At 58.3% G+C, this 24,886-nt stretch overlaps 3 protein-coding genes across 6 annotated transcripts; 2 read left to right on the plus strand and 1 right to left on the minus strand.

Moving 5' to 3' along the window:
* The first annotated feature begins 2,585 nt into the window (after window positions 1–2,585).
* On the plus strand, window positions 2,586–14,340 carry RELL2 (RELT like 2). 2 transcript variants are annotated; one of them, XM_005503566.3, is made up of 8 exons: window positions 2,586–2,983; window positions 3,752–3,965; window positions 5,623–5,688; window positions 5,764–5,830; window positions 6,157–6,345; window positions 10,580–11,141; window positions 13,246–13,288; window positions 13,654–14,340. In XM_005503566.3, the coding sequence occupies exons 2-7, from the start codon at window positions 3,758–3,760 to the stop codon at window positions 13,285–13,287; spliced, it is 1,134 nt and encodes a 377-aa protein (XP_005503623.2). In that variant the 5' UTR covers window positions 2,586–2,983; window positions 3,752–3,757; the 3' UTR covers window position 13,288; window positions 13,654–14,340. The 2 variants fall into 2 exon arrangements, with proteins under 2 accessions (XP_005503623.2, XP_064886384.1); XM_065030312.1 differs by lacking the exon at window positions 2,586–2,983 and adding an exon at window positions 3,042–3,262.
* Window positions 14,327–20,406, minus strand: FCHSD1 (FCH and double SH3 domains 1). 3 transcript variants are annotated; one of them, XM_065030306.1, is made up of 19 exons: window positions 20,256–20,406; window positions 19,883–19,980; window positions 19,395–19,440; window positions 18,528–18,601; window positions 18,130–18,274; window positions 17,916–18,052; window positions 17,780–17,843; window positions 17,544–17,672; window positions 17,224–17,346; window positions 17,048–17,143; window positions 16,859–16,966; window positions 16,652–16,756; window positions 16,176–16,406; window positions 16,016–16,099; window positions 15,535–15,691; window positions 15,224–15,429; window positions 15,022–15,118; window positions 14,877–14,944; window positions 14,327–14,723 (listed from the first exon to the last, which is right to left on the minus strand). In XM_065030306.1, the coding sequence occupies exons 1-19, from the start codon at window positions 20,274–20,276 to the stop codon at window positions 14,658–14,660; spliced, it is 2,055 nt and encodes a 684-aa protein (XP_064886378.1). In that variant the 5' UTR covers window positions 20,277–20,406; the 3' UTR covers window positions 14,327–14,657. The 3 variants fall into 3 exon arrangements, with proteins under 3 accessions (XP_064886378.1, XP_064886379.1, XP_064886380.1); XM_065030307.1 differs by lacking the exon at window positions 19,883–19,980 and having other exon boundaries at window positions 20,256–20,356; XM_065030308.1 differs by lacking the exons at window positions 18,528–18,601; window positions 19,395–19,440; window positions 19,883–19,980 and having other exon boundaries at window positions 20,256–20,386.
* A 1,161-nt stretch (window positions 20,407–21,567) lies between these two features.
* Window positions 21,568–24,618, plus strand: LOC102092895 (proteinase-activated receptor 3). The gene is made up of 2 exons (XM_005503564.3): window positions 21,568–21,941; window positions 22,974–24,618. The coding sequence occupies exons 1-2, from the start codon at window positions 21,848–21,850 to the stop codon at window positions 23,996–23,998; spliced, it is 1,119 nt and encodes a 372-aa protein (XP_005503621.1). The 5' UTR covers window positions 21,568–21,847; the 3' UTR covers window positions 23,999–24,618.
* Window positions 24,619–24,886: the final 268 nt, after the last annotated feature.

The raw sequence follows: 24,886 nt of genomic DNA on the forward strand, positions 1-24,886 counted from the left end.
GCTGCTCCTCGTGCATGTTTCCCCTTAGGATGCAGCTCCCCAGCAAGGATGCTGCAGGGAACGCTGGGACCCTCTGGCTCTGACCACACAGGTCAGGGACACTCAGATGCCCAGCCCAATAGGCACTGAACCCCACACCCACTATCTTAAAGAAATAAGTTTTAAACGTGCTGAACAACAAGGGTGTAGCAGCAAACGTGTGGTGCGCGCTGACGTCTCGGCGGGGGCTGCGTGCTCGCATGACGATCACCTGGTCATTGCTCCGCAAGGTGCTGCCACCAGATAACGTCCGTCTGGGGCCACCCGAGCGTCACGGCTGAGCTGCATGGCTGGGGAAAAGGGGTGAGGAGGAGAGAAACACGTCCCTGCCTCCAGCGGGGATTGCTTTGCTGGCTCAGCTTGCCCTCTGGAAGCCGGTTGCTGCTCTGGACATCTTCATGAGCCTTGGAGCAGTGCAGAGAAAGTGTCAGCCAGGGATATTTTTAGATGCTCTTTGTGCTCAGAGAGAAAAAACCTGCTGTGGTTTAAAGGCCATTAGCTTGCTGGGGATGGATGAAAAACTTCAGTAAGGGCTTCAGGCGCAGGGAGATGTTTGAAATAACGAGATGTAGCATTTTTGCAGAGATGATGGCAGTTTTCGGGCCGAACATCGTTGCAGAGACCCCCGGGAACAGCCTGCGCATGGGATTGCCACAGCTGGGCAATCTGGCCTGTTTAGCTGCCACGTGGACACCCAGTGAGGCCGGGGTGGCCAGTCCCCCAGGTGGGCATGGTTGCATTGTCCGTGAGGTGACGTCTCTCATAACAGCTGCGGAGGAGGCACAGGAAGAGAGCGGACGAGAGGTAATGTGGTGATACGCTGGGACCAGAGCTGGCCGCGGGACAAGGCGATGTGGGACGGTGCTGTCCCTCAGTCACTCCATTCCCTCTCTCTCCAGCCACCTCTTGACCTGATGGCTTAAGATTTAAGGGCTTCAGGCAATGTCACGAGAGGGACTGTAGCATCAAAGGTCCCTCCAGGATTCACGCCTGTACCTGTCACGGAGCCCAGAGTGGGTGACCTGGCTGGTCTCAGGACAGAGAGGAGCCATGGTGTCTTCTTTGAGTCACCCACGAGGTGTTGCATGGGACAAGGCTCATGGTCTGGCCATCAAAGTGTTCGTGGGGTCCCACAGCTGGATGAGGATCGAGCAGCCCCGAGGGATGCTGAGGCTGGGCTGGTGGAAGCAGGATGGAGACCAGGGCTGTGTGATGCCCAGGAGGAGCACTGGGAGGAGAAATGTGGTCAGCTGGGGCAACTCAGCTGCGGAGCAGGGTGGGAGCAGCATGACCGTAGCTGAGCCTCCTCCTTGTCTCTGTAAACCGCACACAGGACCAGAATTTGTCCCCAGGTGGGTGGCTGCACCATCCTCCCTCTCCCCATCCTGCAGCCCCTGGGGCTGTGGAAACGCCTCAACACCAGGGGCTGTGGGAAAATGGGAATTTTCCCTCGGAGCGGGGAGGGCCAACAGACCCGGGCTCATTTCGCCTGGCACAGGGATAGGGCGCAGCAATGCATCGGGTGGGTGGAAATGCCTGGGGGGAGAAAGAGCGATTTATTGTGCAGGGTAGCGTGCGTGGGCACGAGGAAAATGGAAATGAGCTCACCATGACTGCATCCCCCTGGGGCTCTGAAACCGAGACCCGCAAGGTCCCCCGTTTCAAAGAAACAGGGCAAGGAGTAAACTACCTTTAAAGTCTTGATCAACAGAGACTTGCATGATGTTGCAGCTTGTTAGTCCAGCACCAGGAGACCTCTCCCCTCCTGCAGCCTTAGCAAAGCACGGCAGGAGCAGTCAGTCTTGCTGCCCGTGGGCTTTTCTTGCCATAGTTGGTCCACCTTCAGGCCTGTCTCCCAGCCAGGACAATAGGGTGGCACCTATGATGTGGTGACATCCCAATGTCATGGTGATAGAGGAGGCTCCTGGGTTCCTGAAGGTTGACTCTTGGTCAGTTGTGGGGAGGGACAGGAGCTCTCATCATCACATAGTTGAAAGCCTGGAGGAATCTCAGGTTGCCACATGAAAACATGGAGCGTGGTGGGATAATTACCACAAATTAATGTGTATTTAGATAGACGCTTAGTTCAGGAGAGGTGGTGTGGGAGGGATTTCAAGGGTTGTCTGTGCTTCTCAGGGTCTCGATGGAGAACTGATGGCCAAAGGATGGAGAGGAACAAACCTAATTTGTAGTAGCTAAGGGGAGTTGGGTGAAGCCTCCCAGAGTGAGGATAATGTGGTGGAGATGGAAAAGGACGTCATGGGACCACCACAGCTGGAGACTTCAAACGGCTCAGCCAGCCCTTTTTTAGGAAGGAGGGAGAGACAGTTGGCTTGGGGAAGGGTGTTGTGTATTGGGGTCCCATGAGGCTCCTTTTCCACCATCTTCTTGGTGCTGTGATCATGGCATGGGTGTCTGCACCCCTCTCCCCCCACACATGCTGGTGTGGGACCAGTCCTGGTCTTGCTGAGCCCCACTTCCACCCTTCTGTCCGCCCATCACAACTCAGTGCTCTAAAAACTGCTCCGTGTTTTGGAAAGGAGGGTGCGGGAGGAAATCGGGGCTGGTTTGCGTGTGGGAGAGGTTATTCGCCTCGGGGCGGGCAGCAGCTCGGCAGCACCGGCTTCCCTGAGCAGCACTCCTGTCTGCTCCCCACTGCGGCTGCCGCCGTGTCCCTCGGCTTCTCTCCGCACCTTCATCTGCCAAAACCCCTTCGGAGAGATATTTTCCGGAGTCGGGACAGGCGGGTGCTCTCTCTCACTGGCAGACGGCGGCAGGCTGCTGCGGCAGCCGCAACCAGCTTGGCTCCTTCCAGAGGAAGGAAGGCAGGAGGGAGCCGGCGGGCCGGAGGATGCTCGCCGCGGTCCCCAGCCGCAGGGATGCGGGGTTGCTAGGAGGCAGGTGAAGGTGAAGAGAAGAGCGCTGCGGAGCACCGCAGGCCCAGGTACCGCCGCAGCAGCGGGGACAGGGGACAGCCGGGGGTGGACGCTGCCTGTACCAGGAAGCGGAGCCGGCAAGCGGCAGCTGAGCTCCGAGCCCCCGGGGAGGGAAGACCGGGAAAGCCCAGGGGAGCCGGGGCGGAGGGAGTGAGCTCGGTTCTGCAGGCGGACGATGCGGGAGCTGCCGGCTGGCTCGGCCCTCTGCCAGCCGGGCTGCCACGGCTCCCTGCCTGCCCTGCCTGCGCTTTTGCCTTCTCTGCCTTTGCCGGCGGAGGCCCTCGGCTGTGAGTAGCGAGGGATGCGAGGGGGAGCGGGTCTGCGCGGTGCAGAGAGGAAGGATGCTCATCCTCCCGCAAGGGCGAGAGGGGTGATGCCGCCAGCCGCAGAGCCCGGGGAAGGCCGGGGGACCAGTGCCCTTGGGAAGCCACCTGCAAGGGACATGGGAGCAGCTCAGCCCGGGGCTGGGCAGGCCTGAGGGGATGCTGCTGCCGCCACTGCTGCCCTTGGGATGCCTCTTGCTGGGTGTGTGCGGGGCAGCAGTGTCCTTGGGAGGCTGCGCTGAGCCACCTTCAGTCTGCCCTCTCCTCCATGGGAAACCCCCTACGTTGGACCTTGCAGGGCAAGAGATGAACCCTTGACAGCCCACCCTGAGCTGGGGGCTGGTTCTTGCTCAAGGAGGGCAGGAGGAAGAGGAGGATAAGGAAGATGGGCATGGGGAGCCTGGTGGGGGGGTGAGCACTGAGGTCCCTGAGCCACCTTCCCCCTTCTCCTAGATCCGCATGTCAGACCAGAACAGCACGGACGATGGGGACTCAGACCCCCAGCACAGCCTGTCTATGGTCTTCCTCCTCGTCCTCGTCTTCTTCATCATGGGGCTGGTGGGTTTCCTGATCTGCCATGTCCTGAAGAAGAAGGGTTACCGGTGCCGGACCTTCCGGGACGAGCTCGACCCAGATAACAAAGACGTGCTGGCAGAGCTTCAGGCCAGTGAGTGCTGGGGCGATGGGGGCTCAGTGGGGGCTTGGGTGCTGCCTTTCGCCTGGGGTGGATGGATGCTCTTTACATGCTCTTCTGGGCTGGGGCTGGAAGGGTTTACCTGTCATGTGCTGCTGGGTTGGGAAAAGAGGATGGGGTGGTGAGAGCAGCGTGATGTTCCATGGGGATGTGTGGCCTGGAGAGGCCTCTGATCTGCTGGCTCTGCAGGCTGGCCAAGGCTGGTGGTGCCAGGGAGGTGGCAACCAGCCTCTGGCCCTTCCCAAAGTGGCATTGTCACCAAAAGGAAATTCCAAAGGCCAGGACTGGCCAAATTCCCAGTGCCTGAATTACAACCCACATCCACTGCAAGGAAAGCATCCCCCAGCCAGGACACAGGTTGTCCCTCTGCCCCTTTGGCATTAGGAGGTCCAGCATGGGGCCAGCATGGTGTTTGCTATTGGTCATGTCTTCTAGTCCCTGTTGTATTCATGCAGGCCAGAGGAAAAGGGGTGTTTCCTTAGGACCAGTGCTCCATGCTAGAAGGTGACTTTTAGGGTTTTTTCCATCACTTCAGGCCACCCTAAGTCGCTCTTGGGTAGTTGGGTTGGGAAGTCATGGCAACATCAAGCATCGGTGCAAGTTAGAGCCTGGTCCAAGCAAGCCCTGTTGTTTCATGGTTTCATGAGTCTCTGCTGAAATGGAGAGGATGTGTTCCTCCATCTGCCTCCTTAACTGAAAATGGCCAAATGGTGCTGCATAACTCCTCTGGGTCCCCTGTGCCATCAGCAGTGCTCAGGAGCAGCAGCAGCAGCTTCTGTGGCCACTTCTCGTGCATGGGAGGGAAACATGACTCTTCCAGCTCACCCATGGACACAGCAGGAGCTTCCAGGTGTCCTTAGATGTGTTCCTCTGGCATTAATGACTTGGCTGCACGTGCCATGGAGACAGTGCCTGAACTTTCCAGGATTGGCCTTGTCTGCTGGAGATGCCTCAGCCCAGGGAAGCACCTCCATGGACTTCCAGGACCATGGTGGCAGCCCTTGACCATGGTCTTTGAGGCAGCTGCCTGCCAGTCCACAGCTCTGACCTGCTCACAGGAACTGGGCTGAAGGTCCAGCCAGCCAAGCCTCCTGCCTTCAACAGTGGCCAGAGCAGGTTGTGGTGGATGCTGGGGATGAACGACACAACGGAGCAGTCACCAAGCCAAGTTTCCACAGCATACTCTTTGAAGCTTCTAACAGCATGTAGCTCAAGGGCTTTCTCCATCAGAGGTGGTTTCTCCATGTTTAGCAGGCTCCAGCAGGTTTCTTTCCTGTGAACTTGTCCCGTTTCCCCTTGGAGACTTTTAGCACCTGCAGCATCCTGCAGCCAGGAGCTCCAGGGCTGGACTGTCCCCATGAGGAGCCTCCTCTTTCGACTTGATTTGAACCTGCTTCTGACTCATTTTTGGTGATGCTCCTCAGTTCTGAAGGAGCTACATGACCCCCGCCTCCCTCCACACATGGCTGCTGGTTTAGCCATTTCCAGGGTGAGGGACCTGGTGTTCCCCAGGGGCTTCCCAGTGTGATGTGGGACATGAGGCTTCTACAGCCTCTGTTGACGTGGTTGCTCCTGGGAAGGAATTGAGACTCTGAATCTCAGCCCTCAGAGCCACATTTTCTCTTTTCAGATGAAGAGGAGGAGCTGAACGAGGACACTGTGGAGAAGATTGTGAGATGTATCATCCAAAACGAAGGTGAGCATTTCCTGTGGCTGACCTGGAGACGTGCTGACTTTTGGCTGACACATTCCCTTTTTCCTCTCTCTTCAGCAAATGCGGAGGCCCTCAAGGAGATGCTGGGGGACAATGAAGGGGACATCCCACTGCCAGTGCCCAGGTAAGGGAAACTTATACCAGCTTGTGGCTTCTGCAGAGTAAGGGAGAAACCACCTTTGGTTATCACCTTGGTCTAGAGATGTTGCATCCAGCCCCTTTTCAGCTCGTTACAAAGCATCTTTCCAACAAGAAATCCTGCTCCTCCCAGGGGTTGTGATGAGTGTTTCATGGCACTGTCATGGGGAATGAAATAGATCTTACTTATTTCTGTCCTCACAGGAGGTCCCCTCCAGAGCTGTTGCTTCCCAGGGCTTGCTGTGGTGAGGCTGCACCAAGGCTAGGAAGTCTCCAGGTAACCCAATCAGTCATGTCCTTCTTCTATTGCAGCCTTTGTCCCCACCGGAACAGCCAGGACGGGGGCCCACCCCATCACCATACGGTGCATCTGGGCTCCACGCAGGCCCCCTGCATCCACTGCAGCAAGAGGAAAAGGCACCCACTGCATCGGCAAGGACGGTCCAAGGAAGGCAAAGGCAGGATGCATCCTGGAGAGACCACCGTCTTCTCAGTGGGCAGGTACTTCACTGAACCTTGCCAGACACTGCTCTTCTGCTCTGATGGAGCATCATGGAGAGTCTTCTCACCTCCCCTGCTCCTTTCCCCTTCCCCACTTGCCCCACACCAGGCACACTCTTGCTCTTCCCCATTTAGATGCCCCAGCAGTAGCTCTGCAACTGGGAGTCCCAAGGACCCAAGTGCTTCTCGCACCTGGAAATACCTGTGGTACGTGGCAGGCCATGGTGGCTTCTCTCCTTCTCTGAGAAGGTGACTCAAGCCTGGGTTGTCCTGCTGACTCAGTGCTGGGCAGAGCCACAAATCCACGTCCTCCCACAAGCTGCTGTTCCAGATGTGTGCAAGCTCTTGGTGCCCGACAGGGCCAGTGACCCCAAGTTTTAGAGATTTCATTCGGAGGGGTAGAAGGTGACAGCAAGTCCCAGGAGCAAGTTACCAGCCACCACCATCAGAATATAAGAGTGGCTGTGCTCCTCCAGGTCATTGCCTCCAGTGACGACTGTAATTAGATGACACAGCAGGAATATAAGGGAGTGTACCTGATACTTCCCACAAATATTACTCCAAACCCACCTTGGTCTCACCTCAAGGGACTTCCCGAGCTGCCTGTGGTCTCTGTGTGGTCAGTAACCTTTGGTACAATCTGCAGTCTTGCCCAGGTTGCCTCGTTCCTCAGCAGAAAGGTTTAGGAAGGTCTTCCAGGGCTCAGCTCCCTACTACAGAGGTGACCAGGGCAGAGTGAGAAGGAACTGCTGCTCCCTGGATGGCCATCCTGGTGAGACACAAAGCTCTGCTGTGCCCTTATCCGGCAGCGGGTCTTCATTCAGGGCCTAATCTCTGATGAAGCTGCAGGTTGTGGTCCAGAGAGACAGTCCTTTCAAGGTGATGTTGAGCCAGAGCAGGCATCAGGCTGTGGAGTTTTTCATCTGTCACAGTGAGGACTCTCTGTAGGGAGGTGAACTAGAGGCTTTATGGGGAGCTGGTGAAGGGGACAGACACACCAGGCCTCCCCACGCTGGACTCCAGCTAAGATCACACCTTCTGGAGACTGACGGCTTGCCCATTGCCATCAACTGTCCTTGGTTAAAATGGTGGTATTTAGTAAGCCAGATCTCTGCACTGTTGTGGAGTTGCAACTAATCTCATTCCCTGGCTGGTGCCCAGCTCCATCCGCTCCTCTGTGTCCTTCATGCATGCTCTTCTCAGTCTCCTCTCATGTCTGGGTTTTGGAGAAGGTGTTCTTCTTTCCTAGAGGCACCTTCCTTCAAATCTTCTTTTTCTCTCTTTATCCTTGTTGATATCCCGTATCACATCGGCCTTCTCCATGGGACAGTAATTGCATTTCTCCAAGGTTGTATTTTAAAACTTTCCACTTCCTGAATCTCCTTGGTATAAGGTCCAACCGGTGAGGGTTCTATGTGCCCAGGAGGTACAAAACTACCTCCAAATTCTGGTTCTCATTTCCAAGCTAGCCCCTTTGCTCTTTCAGATCCTAGATGACTTTTCTGGGACTGCCCTTGCACTGTTTTATTTACTATGAACATCCTGATTGCACAAAGTACCTTGATCCATGACTGATTCACCTCTTGAGTTACAATCTTCAGGTCTTGTTCCTCTCCTTTTTTTGCTATTGCTTTTGTCTTGGATGTGTGTCGAGGGTTTAGATTGCGGGGTGACAATAAAACCCTGGCAGATGTATTGTTAACCTTCTCTCCCCCCCCACTTCCCCCTTTTGACCCTCCCTCTCCCCCCTTCCCACTCAGGACAGGCGATCGGGAGGCAAAGAAGGACAGAGAGAAGAGAGTTGGAAAAATTAAAAATGTTTTACTAATGCTACTAATAAGAATAGATAAAATAATACAAAATATACAAAACCAATCTTGAAAGTCCCAGCAACTGCAGAGCCGGCACCCAAAGTCCTGGACTGGACTCTGCAGCCAACTGGAGCTGGATTCAGTCTCTCACTAGGCCTCAGTTTGCAGTGACGACTAGCAAGGTCATCTCCTAATGTCGGCCATAAGCAGAAGGGAAAAGGGGTGAGATCCTCGTGATCTCCCACTTTTATATGAAGTATTCAAGTGAATGGAATGTTATACACAGTTGGTCAGTTTCTTGGTCACCAGTTTCTCGTTGCCCCTCTCGCAAGATGTCCATCCATGCTTATCAATAAGTTTGCATTCCCTTGCTATGTTTACCAAAACATGTATCTGGTTCTTCAGGAAAATGCAGCTAATATGAAGCTTTAGCTGACAGGCAAATTCACTAAAAGAGAAACTTGTTTTTTAACAAAACCAGGACAATGTGGTAGCTGAGACTCCAGCCCCCTTCCCTGTTACCTACAGCTCATTGACTGGGTCTGATCTGCAGCTGGTGGACACAGGCTCAATGCTAAAGGACTGAGATTAGTGTAGATCTGTACTTTTGTATTATTGAATGACTTACCATTTATCATAGAGTTTTCCTAAACCAGTTGTTATCAGTGGCAGAGCTTGTCCACCAAAACATCTGTGTCTGATCCTCCATCCTTTGCCCGATCAGCCACAGCATGACACGTCCTACTGAACCAAACGCCCCAGCGATGCTGCCTCGGCAGACAGCCAATGTTCTCCTGCCTTTTTCCCCACCATCCAGAGGCTGGTTACGTCACCTCTTGTGTCCCCGTCAGTCTGAACCCTGTTTGCTCCTTTGAATTTATTCCCAGCTCTTCCAGGCTGACATTGCTCAACCGAGGAATGGTCCTGCCACTCATGCCTTCTCCCTGTCCATCTTTGGGACTGGAACATTCTTTGGCCTTCCCAGATTTCAAAACTGGTGCCTTGTCTCCAAATATCTGGATAAACCTGAAGGGTCACATTTGCTGCGGCTTGGCCTGACCCGAGCAGTCCTGTGGGTACCTTGTCTGGAGGATTTCTCTTCTTGATCCTTAAAATCATGAGCATCACTTCCAGCCGCAATGCTGTGGGGCCTGTACTGTTCACAGGCAGTGGTCCTCAGTCTGGTGGTGGTCTCCTTCATCTCTGGCACCTCATCTGGCATCTGTTCTTATCTCTTGGACCATTCTCCTCAGCATCTTCCTTCAGAATGGCTGCACTGCCACAGCCTTGTTCTTCACCCATCCCCAGTTTGAACTTTGCTGCTTAAATTATATTTTGCCCTGATGCTGACTGGCAGCTGAGCACCAGCAGAGCCAGGGCTGTCTGCAGCTTCTCTGTGTGTGATTCAAGCGCAGTGAGAGCAGCTGCTGGGTGAGTCATGGGCTGCATGAGGTCTCTGTGGTGGGATCAGCGTTCTCTGACTGATGGACACCAGCTCACCATGGAAGAGATTTCCCATCTGCTGATCCAGCAGTGGCTTGCATTGCTGATGAAGAGGAACCACAGTGTTAGTCACAACCAGCTCACTTGCAAGTCAGACTTGTAGGTTTGCCTATGCATTACCCCTCACCAATCAACAAAAAGTTATGGTAGTTCCCTAACTTCTCTCTTCTCCCCAGCTGCAATATTGTGTCACCTCTGATTGTAATGCATCCTTTGGGGATGTCAGACCAACTTCTGCATCTGTTCTCCTCCCTACCCTGGAGCTCTGAACTGTTACCTGGTACATGGTGGAACCTTGGTGAACAACCTTGGTACCATCCACCACTCCAGGGGGTGGCGCACAGTGTGCTCTGGCAGATTTTAGGCAAACAGCTCCTCCTGCCTTTTGATCCCTATACCCAAATAAAGCTCACCCTGCTGAAACCCTGTCCCTGCTTTCACTCAGAGTGTACTGCTTGCCATAAATGCTGGCTCTCCTTGTCCTGATGGTGGTTGGTCACTGGATGCAACATCCATGCAACTCTGCATGGACATCCCTTCCTCCTCAGGCTCTGCCAGTTTGCTTTTGCTTGAATTGACACCTGAGTTCCTATACAAGCTCATCCAGGTTGTATCTCAGAGTATTTTCAAGAGTTGCAACATATCTTGCTGTAGAGAGGCCAGGCTGGCAGGGTCTGTACTTGCCAACATATGGATTTACCTTTTCTACCTTCTCTATTTTTTTTTGCCAAAAAATGAAGGGGAAAATGGGTCCAGGTCAGAGTGGGACAAGGCTAGAGTGTGGGTTCAGTGGTGTTGAATGGGTCTGAAAGGCTGGAGATCACCACAGTGTAGATCCAAACCTGGAGGTGCAGGTGAGATGAAAATACAGCTGGGAGAGAGGAGGGAAGGGATTTTGATCCATTCTGTCCCCATTGCAGGTTTCGTGTCACACATATCGGGAAGAAACCCACTTTCCACGAGCAGCAGGATGGTCCCCTGCCTGACGGCAGCCGGGAGCCCAGCACGGAGGAGCTGGAGCCCAGCAGTGACCGGCTCCAGCGGGAGCGGGCTCGCAACGGGACTGTCCCCATGGGTGGCCTGCAGAACGGAGCCATCCAGAAAGGTGCCCAGAGCAGCAAGGGTGGGGAACAGAGTCGCTCCACCACCCCGGCCCCAAACACACCAGCCAGCTCCAGCACTCGCAACAGCCAACGGGCGGGCAAGGGCTCCGGCACGGCGGGGTCGCTGCAGGATGCTCCTGGGAGCACCAGCCGCCAGAGGAAGCTCCTGAGCCATCGAGTGCTGGGAGGGTCGAGTCCCAGCATCCCAGGAGAGCTGGTGCAGGGAGGAGCCAGCATCTACCTGGAGGAGATGGGACTGGGGTCGGCAGATGAGGTGTCGGATATTCACGGGAGCCTGAGTCTGCACGAAAAGGCTGATGAGTTGGGGAGGGATGATGGCAGCAGGAAACAGCCCGGAACAGAGGACATGGGGCAGCAGGTAGGTTCCTCATCTTCCTTGTCCCCATGTCGTTCCCTGGGCTGGAAGGCTTGTGGCACAGCACCCCATGTCCTGCTGCCAGTGAGATTAACCAGCCCAAGCGTGGTGGCATTTGCTGTGCAGTGGGGACAGGAGCACCAAACTTGTGTCAGGCTGAGATTGGGACCTGTCCTGTCTTGACCACCCTGTTTCTGCTTACCTTTTTTTGGCTGCATTTACCCATCCATCTCCATGTCTGGAGCATGCAGAGTCACCATGACAGCTCCCACCCTACTGGTACCTGCACTGCGGGGAAAAGGCAGGTCGCTGACTTGCATGGGAGATGCTGCAGACCCGCTGCCAGCTGCCCCTTGGGCAAGGGATGAGTTTTCCTTTGTGGCTGGGCTCTTTGGGGACATCCATTGGGATCACCTTTTCTTGACCTGGGGGAGGTCTGCCACTGCACAGGGCTTGGTCTCCCCAAACTATAGCTTCGCTGCAGTGCTGGGGCTCGCTATGTCCAACAATACGCAAGCAGGGCCAGATGTCTCCAGGAGCCTTTCTCGAAGTCCAGGAAATGGTGATGCCAACTGGTTGTTTCTTGGTTGTTCTTCCTTGCCCTGGAGGGGCTGGTGCTCTCTGTGCTCGAGGGGTAGAAAGGCCCAACCTGGCCAGAGCTGGCGGGCTCCCAACACCCCGGTTTCTCCCAACCTTCCCACCTGACCACTTTGCTGGAGGTGTCAGAGAGCTCCAGGGCAGCAGTGGAGAGGACACCACCTGCTTGGTTGTCAATGGCCCCCAGTTTGGGGGATTTGTCCCCTGACACTGCCTTCAGGCAGCTAATGAGGCCATTGGTGGTGGGAGCAGATACCCAACATGTTCACTCACCTGCTCACACACGGTTCTGCAGGTGAGGAAAGATGATTTTCATGGCATGGGGCTGGCAGAAGGCACCAAGAGCCGTGTCACCCCCCTGGGGACACGTGTATTGAGCAGCCCCAGGGCTGGTCTGGGCTCACCCCACAAAGCCAGTACTGGGGCACACGTGGCAAAGCCCTTGGAAGAAGAAGGAAGGAAACAGTCTGGGTAAAAATCCAGGTGTGTTCTAGAGCCAGAGGTGTGCCCTCGGGCTGCTCTGCTGGAGCTCCACCAGTCCTGTGCAGGGAGGTGGGACAGGGCAGGACTGGGTCATTGTGGCAGAGCCTGGGGAAGGTTCCTCACCAAACATAGGCTGAGGAACAAGCAGGAACTTGCTGTGCTTATTGTTTCCCTCTTCTTGCTTTCTGGTGGCTGGGCTGGAATGTTTGAGCTGTTTGTGAAGGGCAGCTCAAGGCAGCCCCACAGGACAGAGTTGATGGGCTACAAGACCTTCTCTAGAGACCTGAAGAGGTGCCTACAGGTCCTCCTTCCTCACATGGCTGTGGTCCCTCTGATCGCCGGGGCAACAGTTACAGGCAGGGCAAGCGCAGGGACATGGTGACTTCTTTCCTTTTTATCCTTCTCCTCTGTGCCACCAGGCTCTGTGCCACCAGGCCTCTGTGCCTTGGACCCTGCACCAGGTTTTGGGGTGTTGCTTTGGTGTGCTCCAGGACACGGGGTCCCTGGAGAACAACAGTGGGACATTTGTCACCAAGCCATGGCACCACTGGACCACTCCCTCATCCCCCAGGTCCCAGCCGGGGCCACCACAAGGGTTGTTAGATGCTGCTTAATATGTCCTACAGGTGATGGGGAAGGACAGAGAAGATGGCGTTTGGGCTGTACTCAGCTCCTGGAGCCTCAGGGGATGCTGTCCCCTGGCCCATGGGTCACTACTGTGGCCAACAGAGACCTGGCCCCCTCCCCAGTATCCCAGTCCTATGGGAGCACTGACATCCACATCCCTCCTCCATAGTTTCTTCCTGAAGAAGGAATTTTTTGAAATAAGGGTGGTGAGAGCCTGGCCCAGGTTGGCCAGAGAGGTGGTGGATGAACCATCCCGGGAGACATCCCAGGCCAGGCTGGACGGGGCTCTGAGCAACCTGAGCTGTCCCTGAGCTGTCCCTGCTCATGGCAGGGGTGGCACTGGGGGAAGCTGAGAAGGTCCCTTCAACACAAACTATTCTGTGATTCTATAATTCCACAGGAGCCCAGCGCTGTGATGCAGGACCGAGGAGCAACCGTGTGACGTGAGTGTTTGTTCCCAGCCCCTGGGGCGATGGCCAAGGTGTTGGGGGGGACACACTGGCAGTGCCCCTGTCCTGGTGGGTCACAGCCTGGTGATGGAGAGAGGGTGAACCCTTTCTCCAGGAGGGTCAGTTCCCAATGAATCAGGTTCGGCATGGGCAGGTGCTCTCGCCCATATGCCCAGACACAGGCAGCAATGCCCATGGGCTGCCGGGCCCACCCTGGGCAGACACAGGGCCAGGACAGCCTGGCCAGGGCCATGGCAACAACTCCCATCCTTGCCTGGAATGCCATGGGGACAAGCCAAATCCTGGCTGGGGTTGCCAGGGCCATGGGGACAAGCCCCATCTTGTCCCTCTCCCCCCAGCTCCTCTCCACTCCCGGCTGAAGTGTGGACATGTGGCCCCCAGCCCCGACACCGGGCTGGGGGCTCTGCCGTGGGGGGACCACGGGGCAGCCGGCCCCGGCGGGCAGCTACGCGCTTGGCATGGCCGGAGCGACGCGCCGACATTATGGACAACCGCACTCGGCGCCAGACCTCATCCCATTGGCAATAGGTACCCGACTCCTACCCACCGCACCCCGGACAGCCTGCCGGGGGGACCCTTGGGCCTGGCAGGAGCAGTACACCACCCAGTCCCCGCTGCCCACCCAGTCCGTGCAGCCCCCAGCGCTGGGGGAAGGATGCGCCAGAGAAGGTTGCAGCCAGCGGCAGTGACAAAAGCAGCGGCTCAAGACCCCCCTGGGGCAGGGGGCAGCACCCCCACATGCACTGGCACGTTCACTGCAGAGCGCAGCCCCCCTGGGCACCCCCACCACGTAGAGCAGGCACAAATCCTGCACCGGCACGGAACCCCACGGGTCCCTGGAGATGCTGGCAGAAAGAGGAGCCCCCAGCCCCACCCCGGCACAGGGAGGGCCAGAGCCTGACCTGGGGGGGCAGAATTGCACCCCGGCCCAGCCAGCTGGCAGCCCCAGGGCCCCCGGTGAGCTTTGGGGTGTAACCGCATTGTACATAGACCAGCTCAAACCATTAAAGCTGCTGAACCCCTCAGCAGAGGCAACTGGCTTTATTGGGGCACAGCCCTCCTGCCTGCGGGGAGATGCCCCAGGGACAGGCAGGGCCCAGGGCTGTGTGGGCAGTGCCAGGTGTGGGGGGCAGAGGCAAGATCTGGGGGAGACGGGGCATAGCCATGGCACTGAACACCCCCATACCAGGGCTGCCAGGAGGCCCCAGGCTGTGTGGTGGTGCTGGGTGAGATGTGACCCCCGCAGAGACCAGCTCGGTGTGGGGGCGGCCCAGGGCGGGGGGTGACGGTTCGCTCAGATGAAGCATTTTGGGGAGCAGGGAGGGATAGGGCACCCACAGCATCAGCTGAAGTGCAGCTCGGGGTCGGGCTCGGGGGCTCTGCCAGGGGGTGGAGGGGGTGCGCGGAGCTGTGGAGAGAGGAGAGGAATGATGTGCCAAGTCATTGAGGCTGCCCACCCTACTCCAGACTTCCCCCAAAAGCACAGGGGTGCCACTGGCCCCCGTTACGGGAGGCCTGGGGCAGGTTTAGCAGAACACAGTGTCACTATGATAGGGCTTACCGGCCGAAGGCGGGTGGCTGCCAGGTCTGGAGAGCTCTGCCCGCTGCCCGCGCCATCCTGCCTGCAACCTAGAAGGGTCTGGCTGCTCAGCCCCACTCTCCACACACACCCCCAGCCCCTTTCCCAGCACCCCCCATGCACTCACTTCCCAGCGGCGTTTCAGGAGAGGGGCTGGGCGCCAGGCCGGCCCCGGGCACCAGGCCGGGAGGGGAGAAGGGCGGTGGGGAAGGCGATGGCAGCTCCTGGGAAGACGCAGCAAAGAGAGATGGGAACAGTGGGAAGGGTGAAGTCTTCCCACCAGCAGCTATGGCACAAGATGGGTACACAGTGACCCTCCTGCCACTGACCTGCCCGGCTGTTCCCTGGCCCCCAGTGAGCTCCTCCACCACCAGCGAGGGGAAGACGCCGACACGGCCATCGAAGTCGCCCGTCCAGAAGCCATCGTCCACCTCGCCGGGGGCGCGGGGCAGCACGCGGATGATAGCCCCCTCAGGGAAGCTCAGCTCCTCGGGGCTCTGCCCCTCGTAGTCATACAGGGCTCGCACGAGCCAGGCTGTGGAGAGGATGGGGTGGAGGCTCAGCACCCCCCATGCTGCTGCAGCAGGGGCTCAGCAGCCCCTGGGCACCAGCCCTACACATCTGACATCCCGGCACCCACCTCCAGGCTCCAGCACCAGCTCTGCGGCCATGATGCTGGAGAGCTGGCGGTGCAGGGCAGAGGGTCCTGGGGGGCCAGCCCCAGCCCCCGTCTCACCACCCAGAGACAGCAGGTACTTTTCAGGGACATAGCCAACCTGGCCTGCCTTGTTCCGAGCCTGGAGGGGCAGAAAACATGTGACTTGAGGAAGAAATTGTTGCTCCTGAAGGTGGTGAGAGCCTGGCCCAGGTTGGCCAGAGAGGTGGTGGATGAACCATCCCGGGAGACATCCCAGGCCAGGCTGGACGGGGCTCTGAGCAACCTGAGCTGTCCCTGAGATGTCCCTGCTCATGGCAGGGGTGGCACTGGGGGAGCTGAGAAGGTCCCTTCAACACAAACTATTCTGTGATTCCATGACTGTCCCAGACCTCAGGGCAGGGACAACCCTGGTGAACTTTGAAATGTGTCTCCCCATGCTTGTGACAGCTTAGCCCACTCTCACCTTCACCCACTCCTCTGCATCACCATCCTCGATGATCTCCAGCTCCTCGCCCTGGGTGATGGACAGCTCGTCCACCTGGCAGCCCTGCAGGGACAGGGGATGAAGTGGCAGGGGGGCTTGGGGTGCCGGCAGGGTTGGGGGTAGGCAGCCATGGCCATACCTGGTACCCAAAAATCACCCGGCAGGTGTAGGGGTAGGTGCGGGCAGCAGGGCCAGGCTCGTCGTCCTCGTCTGCCTCGTCACTGTCATCGTAGTCATCAAACTCAGCTGGATCCAGCCCCGTGGGTGCTTCTTCGCCTGCCCCAACTATGGCCCCTGCCAGCCACGTATCCACATCCAGCCCTGCTCTCCGCAGCAGGGCCAGCCGCGCCTCGGCCTTCACCCGGCTGACCTGGGGACACACAAATTGTCATGGGCTAAGGGGACACCCGTGGGGTGGGGGGGACAGCACAGCAAGCCCTGTCACTGCTGGTCCCCAGAGTGGTGGCCAGGGTGGCAAAGCATCTTCAGCGCCCCATCCCCAACACTGCATCCCCAGTGCCTCATCCCCAGTGCCGCCTCTCCCCGTCCCTGTGTTCCACACCCTGGGGGTGATAGACCCTGAGGCCACCCTGAGCCCCTGCCCAGGGGACCCACCTCTGCTTTCCTGATGTTTTCCCTTGTTTCCTCCATCCGCCGCTCCACTGCGGCCGCCTCCGCCTCCGGGACCTGCTGCCGCCTGGTCTCCAGCCGCTGCAGCGCCTGCGGGGCACCCACGGGTCAGGGGGTGGCAGGAGCTGGTGGGGCACAGAGACAACTCCTCCTTGAGCACCCCTGTGCTCCGTGGGGAAGGACAGCACCCACCTCCTCGCTGTTCGCCTTGTTTTTGCGGTCCCGGGCCACCCGCGTGGCCCAGCGTCGGGCCTCCTTCTCCAGGCTGGCCCCGTCATCCCCCGGCAGCAGCAGGGACACCTGGGTGAGGACAGGGGGGCTGAGAAGGGCTTGGCTGTATGTATTCCCCCAACCCCGCCATAATGTCCCCCCCACACTTACCTCTTCCACCCCAGCGAGCTGGAAGGGCTGCTGGGGGGCCAGGGTGAAAGCGGGATGCTCCTGCAGGAAGAGCAGCAGGTCCTGCTCCCGGCATACCTGCAGCATGGGAGCAGCGTGGGGCTGGGGGGTCACCTGTCCCCTCCTGTCCCCCCCGCTCCGGGGATGGGTGCTGTTACCTGCACAGATGCCTCCGCGACGCCCTGGAACCAGTCCTGGGTGGCCCGGCAGGTCTCCACCTCTGTCCGGCTGGCCACTGTTAAGTGCTCCCGCAGCCGCTCGTAGAGGTCACCGTCCAACGCCTGTGGAAAAGCGGGTGGAGACAACACCCCCTGGCACTGCCCATAGCCCCCCAGGGGCATCCCTGACCCTGCAGTGCCACCAGCCCTGTCCCGCACCAGCAGGACCCTCCTTGCTGCTCCCCCTCACAGCAGCACCTGGGAGATGCTTCTTGTGGGACTCCGTGCGGGGGACACAAGGGGGTCCAGGCAGGTCCTACCTGCATGGCAGCGGGCAGCTCCACCCGCCGGTAATGCTCCAGGTGAGCGGTGGCGGCTGCCAGAGCGAAGCCATACTCGTTCTGCACCCCCACCAGCTGCCTCGAGTGTTCGGCCAGCCGTGCTGAGAACTGCGGGGACGAGGAGAGCAGGACTTGGTGATGAGGTGGGGGCCACCACCCCATGTCCTCCTGAATCTCTGTGCTTGGGGACACTGCTGCCCCCCCACACTGCTGACCTTGGCGCTGAGTTTTTGCAGGCTGGCCTTGGTGTGAAATATCCTCCGGTCGCTCTTTCGGAGCCTGGGGAGGTTGGGGGTGACATGAGACCACCCCGCGGCCATGGCACCCCCCACCATGGTCCCCTCTGCTCACCGAGCCTCCACATCGGCTGCTTTGTCCTTGGCCACCTCGCTGCTCCGCTGGAGGTGGGTGAACTGCTTCTTCGCCTTGCCCAGCTCCTTCACTGTCTCCAGCAGCTCGCTCTGTGCCTTCTGCAGCCGCTCGATGCCCTGCGGGGAGCGTCAGCTGGCAGGGGACAGGCGTCCCCACCACCCAGCCATGGCGGAACACGTCCTCGCTCCAGTACCTTCTTAAGCATTCTCTCCTTGGAGAGACGGGCGGTGCGGGCGGCCTCAGCGGCGAGGGAGCGGTAGGTCTCTGAGGCAGTGACACGGACCTGCCCGGCGTGCGCGGTCCCCTCAATGACGCCCTTCCAGACAGCGACTGCGCTCCTGCGGACACAGCGGTAAGAACAGAGCAGGGTGATCTCCTGCTTCCCCGCCAGTTTTTGGGGATGCCAGAAGGACAGCATCACCCCCAGCTCCTGTGGTCCCCCCCAAGTTGGGTACCACACTCCTGGGGACATCTCACCCAGGGCTGCATCCTCAGGACACCCGAATCCTGGTTGGTATTGGGTTAGCTGGGAGGGACACAGACAAGCACAGCCACCCCAGCCCCTTGTCCCCCTCCTTGTCACCAGCCCACCTTGTGTCGCTGGCCTCCCCGTGGCCCCGCTGCCAGTCTCTCTTCACAAACTGGCTCGCCAGCCTCTGCAGCGCCTGCAGACAGACCCACCACCACCATCACCCAATGCGCTGGGCACCTCAGCACCCCACTGTCCCACTCCAGGGCCGAAACTGGGCACCCCCCCACCAGCCACCCACCTCATGGGTGTCCCCAGAGCAGAGGGGACACACTCCGACCCCACCTCCAGTCCATGCGGGAACACCTTTCTGGGGAGCAGCCACCATGATGACAAGCCCCCCCCCTGCAATTTTTGGGACCCAGGGGGTGCCAGCAAGGGACATTGGCTGCAGGTGCAGAAGAGAGGAGCCCCCAGGAAAACCAAGCACAGCGGGATCCCAACCCTGAGGGATGGTGCCCCCAGCCTGAGGGGGGAAGGCAGGAACAGGGATGCACATGCCAGGCTGCTGCAGGGTGTCCCCAAAGGACACTTCAGGGACATCTCACAGAGCAAAGCCAGGCTCTGACATTTAAAAGCAGAGCTCTGCGATGACCCAGCAGACAGCAGAGCCAGGCGGTTTCCTCCCCCCGCACAGTTTGCCCTCTGGGCCCCCAAAACATGCAAGGTTTGGGTCATGCTGTGATCAGCAAAGCAGCCCAATGGCTGCCCTAATGTGGCCAGTGGCAGGGAAAATGCTGAGTCCATCTGCCATTGGCCTCTGCGGCTGGTACTGAGCAGCCAAGCTTTGCTCAGATGATTCCTGCCACTGCCCATTGCCTGCATGGGGCCGTGCCCTGCTCCGAAACACCCCATGGAGGAAAAACAAGGCTCAGTGCTTGTGCCCTCCTGGGACATTGGTCCCCAGAAAAACGGTAGCACCTCCTTACCTGCCCGTATTCTCTGTCGATGGCGGCCCTCTGCTTGCTGTAGGACCTGTGCGGAGAGCAGGTGGTGCAGGGACAGGCCACCCCTGCCATCACCCCCCTGCCACCACCCCACACTGTGATGTCCCCATCTAGGTAGGTTCAGATTGGATCTGGGGAACAATTTCTTCCCCAAAGGGCTGTGGGGCATTGGAACAGGCTGCCCAGGGCAGTGCTGGAGTCACCATCCCTGGAGGGTTGGACAGACAGAGATGAGGTTCTCAGGACATGGGGCAGTGCCAGGGATGTGTTATGGTTGGACTCGTTGAGCTCGAGGGGCTTTACCAACCAAAATGATTCTGTGATTCCATGATTCTATCTGGCCACTCCAGAGGGTGCTGGAGCCCATGACCTCGACACGCCAGGCTCAAGGTGAGCCGTGCCCGCCCCACGCGTGGGATGAGCTGCCCGGCCTCAGCTCAGGGTGGGGGGGACACGCGTGGGGACCCTACCTGATGTCCTCCAGCAGCTCGGCGTCCCGCTGCTGCTTGCCCTGCAGGCCCGAGAGCTGCTCCAGGAGCTGGACCCGCAGCTCCTGGGTGAGCTTCACCTGCGGGACGGCACCGCTCAGCGCCCGGGACCGCCGCTCCCGCCGGTCCCGGGACCGGTTCCCACTGCTCCCGGTGTCACTGCAGGTGCCGGTGGCCACCGCCCAGCTGCCCCAACCCCGGTGAGGGCCCGCTGGAGGCGACTCCCGACCCTCGCCACAGGACGCGGCCGCGGTCCGGCGGCGCCGATGGAGGACCCGGTCGCCTTCCCCCTGTCCCTTTCGCCCGTCCCGGTGCCGGGACTCGCCCCTGTGCCGCCCCTCGGCCCCGCACTCACCTTGCGCGGCGGCGGCTGCATCTCTGCACTGCCCCCGGTCCCGGGTTCCCGGTCCCGGGCTCCCGGTCCCGGTTCCCGTCACCGCCCCGCGTGTGCTAAGCCCGGAACTACCGGCCCCGGCCCGGCCCCGCCCTCCGCTCAGCCCCGCCCCCTCCTGGTGGCCCCGCCCCATCCCGCGGCAAGCGCCGCCCCTCAGCATGCGCGCTTTCCCAAGCAAGCCCCGCCCACCGCGCCAGACAAGCCCCGCCCATCGCGTCAGACAAGCCACGCCCACCCGTGTCAGCCGTGCCGCCTAGTGGTTGGTGCCGCGCATCTCGTGTGAGCTCTGGGACACGAGCATGGGGAAGTGGAGGCGTGGGGACACGGGGGGACGGGGAAGTGAAATCATGGGGACACGGACACAGGCATATGGAGACGTGGGGACATGAGGAGACAGGGACATCGGGATATGAGGACATGGGACACAAGGACACAGGGGGACTGGGACATGGCGATACAGGGACACGAGGAGATGAGATGGGGACAAGGGGACAGAGAGACATGGGGAGACAGGGACACAGACAGTCAGGGAGATGGTGACATGGAGAGGCAGGGAAATGGAGACACAGGGAAATGGGGAGATTCAGACATGAGGAGGGACACAGGAAGGCAGGGATCCACAGGGATATGGGGACGTGGAGATGGGGACGTGGGGAGCACTGAGACTCGTGTCCCCAGCCATCTGTCCTTTTGTCCTTCTGCCTCCCTCCCATCCCCTTCAGCTCTCACTTCTCCTTCTGTCCTGTGTTTTTGTCTCTCTGTGGTTCCCGCAGAGCTTGTGGCTCTCCGTGCTGTCCCTTTTGTCCCCTTCTCTGTGACATTTTTGGGGTCGGTTGCACTTCCTGGTTCCCCTGATGTGTGTTGATGTACAAGGCTGAGCTGTTCTGGGTCACTGGGTCTGTCATTTTCCCCCATGGCCCCTCTGCTGAAGGAGGGACCAGGAAAAAGGCCTGGGGGCCACCCAGCACCCACTTGGGTGGCAAGAAGAGGACAGTAGGCTGGGACAATGCAGAATGACCACATCTACAGGATGACATTAGCTTGTCAGCCCAGCCAAGGTGCTCAGTTCCTGGGGATGTCTGGTCCTGGCAAGGTTGGGCAGGCACTGTGCCCTGTGCCCCTGGGGTGCTGCAGGTACACGTGTCACCGGGCTGGGACCCAGCTGTCCCCTTCCTGCCCCATGTCTGGGGCTCATACAGCTCCACCGCTGCCATTCACAACTGTATTTTGATGTCTGCTTTACATCTGCTTCCTCCTCCTCCTCACAGCCATGACATTGCATGCCAGCAACTGGAAATCACCTTGGCCTCTGTGATGTCCCTGGGTGCTCAGCGATGGTGGCACCTCCTGGTCATCTTGTGACCCCCACCTCCTGTCTGGCCATGCTGACCACAGGAACGTGGGCAGTCCCCGAGCGTGACGAGGAAGAGAAAGAGGAAGGCTGCTGGCAGGGAGTGGGCTGGAGCTTGTCCTGCCGTGGTGACACGTGACAGGGCCAGCTCTGCCTGTGACATTTGTGTGGACCCAGCTTGGGCAGAGGCTGCTTCACAGAGATGTCCCGGTTGGTGTCTTCACTTCGCTCTGCTGCTGCTAGCGTCACCCTCCTGCTCAGCTGTGCCTGTCTTGGCTCGGCAGTGTTGTCCCCAAGTAAGTGCCTTGGTGGGTCTGGGGGGTGATGGGGCAGGGCAGGGAGGCCTTGCTGGGACACCCCGACATCGTGTCCCATGACACTCAGAGGGGGTAGCTGGGTGTCACAGTGAAAGTCTGGGACACTGCTCTACCGCTTTCCCTTAGTGTCCACATTGAAAACCTATGTGAACCTACATGAAAACCTTGATATCTGATACCCCTTCACCTTCTGGTAGCAAAAATCAGGTTACTGCTCTCTTAAACTGAATATCCCCTGCCCCTGATGTGGAGATGTGGCAGAGGTTGAGGGAAACATGTTGGATGTCACTGAGGCTCCTCGGGGCTGGGTGTCCTGGGGACCACTTGGGTGGAGCTTTTGGAGACAGGGGTGATGCACAGAGGAGCAAATCCCAAGTGCGTTTTTGAACAAGCCAGAAAAGGGATTTGATCAGGAGTTGTTTGTCTGCTGTCTCGGGCCCTTCCTGTTCTTCACTTTGGTTTCGAGCACGCAATGAAAACCCTCTGACTGCAGGAGGATGGGGAGACATGCACAGCCCCGAATGTGACGTGAGGCTGTGACGTTGGCCTGGAGGAAGAGGAATGAACCCTGGCAGGAGAACGTCTCCCATCCTGCGTTGTGTCACCACATCCCAATGCTGTCCTGGCATGGGTTTCCTGTCTGACCTCCTGATTACACTGGATTGTGGGGATCTGTTGTGCTGGGCTTGGTAGGAAAAGGGATGCCAGCAGAGCCATGCATGAGAGCAGAGCCTGTCCGGGCTGCGGGCAGGACGCACAGCTGGGCTGGCACCGCTGTGATGACACTGCTGGGTGAGCGGCACAGACAGTGCAGGATGTGGCACGGCTCCATGCGACACGGGCGGCAGGATGTTGTGCCTCAAGCTGTCCCCTGCCATGGGGCAGGGAGACGCCAGCTCCTGCATGTGCTGGCGGCTCTACAGGGGGATGGCAACTCCTGCATGGTCCTGAGTGGGAAGGGGCAGCGGGAGGGGATTCTTGGCCAAGCCTGATGCCTTGTGTCCTCTGCAGTGCGTATCAAAGGGCGAGTCTTGATCCCTCTCAACCCCAAAGAAGAAGCTATGTGCCCCAGTGCCTCCATGGAAGCTTTTCTCAACAGCACCCTCACCACCCGCCTCCTCCCTGCCGTCTACTCCGTGGTGCTGGTTGTGGGGTTGCCAGCCAATGCTCTGGCCTGCTGGGTCCTGGTGACCAACTTCAGGAGACGTTCCAGCATCCTCTTCCTGCTCAATCTGGCCAGTGCTGACCTGTTCTTTGTGCTCCTGCTGCCTTTCAAGATCTCCTACCACCTCTTGGGCAATGACTGGCTCTTTGGGGACTACCTGTGTCGTACCTTGGTGGCCTTCTTCTACGGGAACATGTACAGCTCCATCTTCTTCCTCACCTGCATCAGTCTGGAGCGCTACATCTGTGTGGTGCACCCATTCTTGTGTAAGGGCTCCAGCTGGACATGGGTCAAAGCGGGTGTCTGTGTGGTAGTCTGGCTGGTGGTGGGCCTAGGCATGAGCCCTCTGCTTTTGCGTCCTCAGACAAGTCACATCTTGAGCCTGAATATCACCACATGCCACGATGTCCTGGGAAAGCATGAGCACATGTTGCTCAGCTACTATTTCCTCTCCCTGGTGGGGCTGGGCTTTGTCTTGCCCTTCATCCTCATGACTGTCTCCTACAGCTGCATCCTGGTGCGGCTACTACCCGAGAGGAGACGCTATGGGCAGGTGCTAAGTGTCCTGGCCCTGGTCCTCCTGGTCTTCATCCTCTGCTTCACCCCAAGCAACATCCTGCTCTTCATCCACTACATGCTGGAGCCCACGGGGTGCCACAACCCCACCTACATCAGGTATGCCCTGGCTCTGGCCATCGGCGCCTTCAACAACTGCTTCGATCCCTTCATCTACTTCTACGTCTCCCAGGATTTTCGGGCCTGGGTCCAGGATGCATGTGGCTGCTGCCTGGGGGGGCTCAAGACCTTGTCAGGGAGGGCCTCGAAGAAGGCAGCCTTGCCCCTGAGGTCCAGTGAGGAGAGCCAGCTATAGGCAGGGCTGGGGAGTGCTGGTTTGACTGAAAATGGGTTAATTTTCTTCATGCGCTTAGAAAACTTTATCTTTCATAGCAAGCGTGCTCATTATTTGGACTTAGTTTGAGAACAAGAGATAACACCCCAGCACAGAGCTAACGTTTTTAATTGCTCTGGTCTGAAAGCAAAGGATGTTCTGAGCGCTCTGCCCACAGGTGTGATGCAGCAAGGAAGGGAGGCATGGATGGGGTGGAGCTTGACTGACATCCAGACTGATTAATTAGAGTATTCCATCCCATTGGCGTCATGCTTCACATTTAAGGAGTCAGGACCTTCTGGGTGGCTCTGCTCACTCTTTTGGGCATTCTCGCTCTTGCTTGCTCTGGGCTGCGGCCGGGGGAGTTCTGTGTGGGACATTTAGTTTGGCCTTTTGCCATTCTGCAGAGGCCTCTGAGCCTTTCTGCCTTTTCCCTCTTTCTTATCTCTTTGGGGTCAGCTGTTGGGACCAGGTTGTTTCGTGGGACTGGCTGCTCAGCATGTTCATGAGGAATTGCTTTGACTATTTTTAATTTCTATTTTATATATATATTTACAAGTAGTGTATTAGTATTTTGTTATTTTATTAAACTGTGTTTATCTCAATCCAAGTTTCTCCCTTCCCTTTTGATTCTCTCCCCCATTGGGGGTTAGCGGATGGGGGTGAGTGAGCAGCTATTGTGGTTTTTATTGCTGGCTCAGGTTAAATCACGACACCCCCTCAATGGGGAGGGGGATCCTGCAGTTTGGTGCCCTGCACAAAGGGCCTCATTGTTCCAGACTGGCAGCAGATTTGGGCAGAAAATCCCACTCTGAACATGAGGTTTGCTGGGACTTTGCTCCAGTTCTGCAGTTCCCATGGTGGTGGGCC

This window comes from Columba livia, chromosome 14 (assembly GCF_036013475.1).
Source record: "Columba livia isolate bColLiv1 breed racing homer chromosome 14, bColLiv1.pat.W.v2, whole genome shotgun sequence".
Taxonomy (NCBI): domain Eukaryota; kingdom Metazoa; phylum Chordata; class Aves; order Columbiformes; family Columbidae; genus Columba; species Columba livia.

Excerpts from the sequence above, each read along its gene's own strand:
- RELL2 (XM_005503566.3), top strand. The coding sequence starts at position 3,758 with ATGTCAGACCAGAACAGCACGGACGATGGGGACTCAGACCCCCAGCAC. Across the intron at positions 3,966-5,622 it reads GCTGGCAGAGCTTCAGGCCA|ATGAAGAGGAGGAGCTGAAC; the intron begins GTGAGTGCTGGG and ends TTCTCTTTTCAG. Across the intron at positions 11,142-13,245 it reads CAGAGGACATGGGGCAGCAG|GAGCCCAGCGCTGTGATGCA; the intron begins GTAGGTTCCTCA and ends ATAATTCCACAG.
- FCHSD1 (XM_065030306.1), bottom strand. The coding sequence starts at position 20,276 with ATGCAGCCGCCGCCGCGCAAG. Across the intron at positions 18,602-19,394 it reads TCGACAGAGAATACGGGCAG|GCGCTGCAGAGGCTGGCGAG; the intron begins GTAAGGAGGTGC and ends GTCTGTCTGCAG. Across the intron at positions 17,673-17,779 it reads TGCAAAAACTCAGCGCCAAG|TTCTCAGCACGGCTGGCCGA; the intron begins GTCAGCAGTGTG and ends TCGTCCCCGCAG.
- LOC102092895 (XM_005503564.3), top strand. The coding sequence starts at position 21,848 with ATGTCCCGGTTGGTGTCTTCACTTCGCTCTGCTGCTGCTAGCGTCACC. Across the intron at positions 21,942-22,973 it reads CTCGGCAGTGTTGTCCCCAA|TGCGTATCAAAGGGCGAGTC; the intron begins GTAAGTGCCTTG and ends TGTCCTCTGCAG.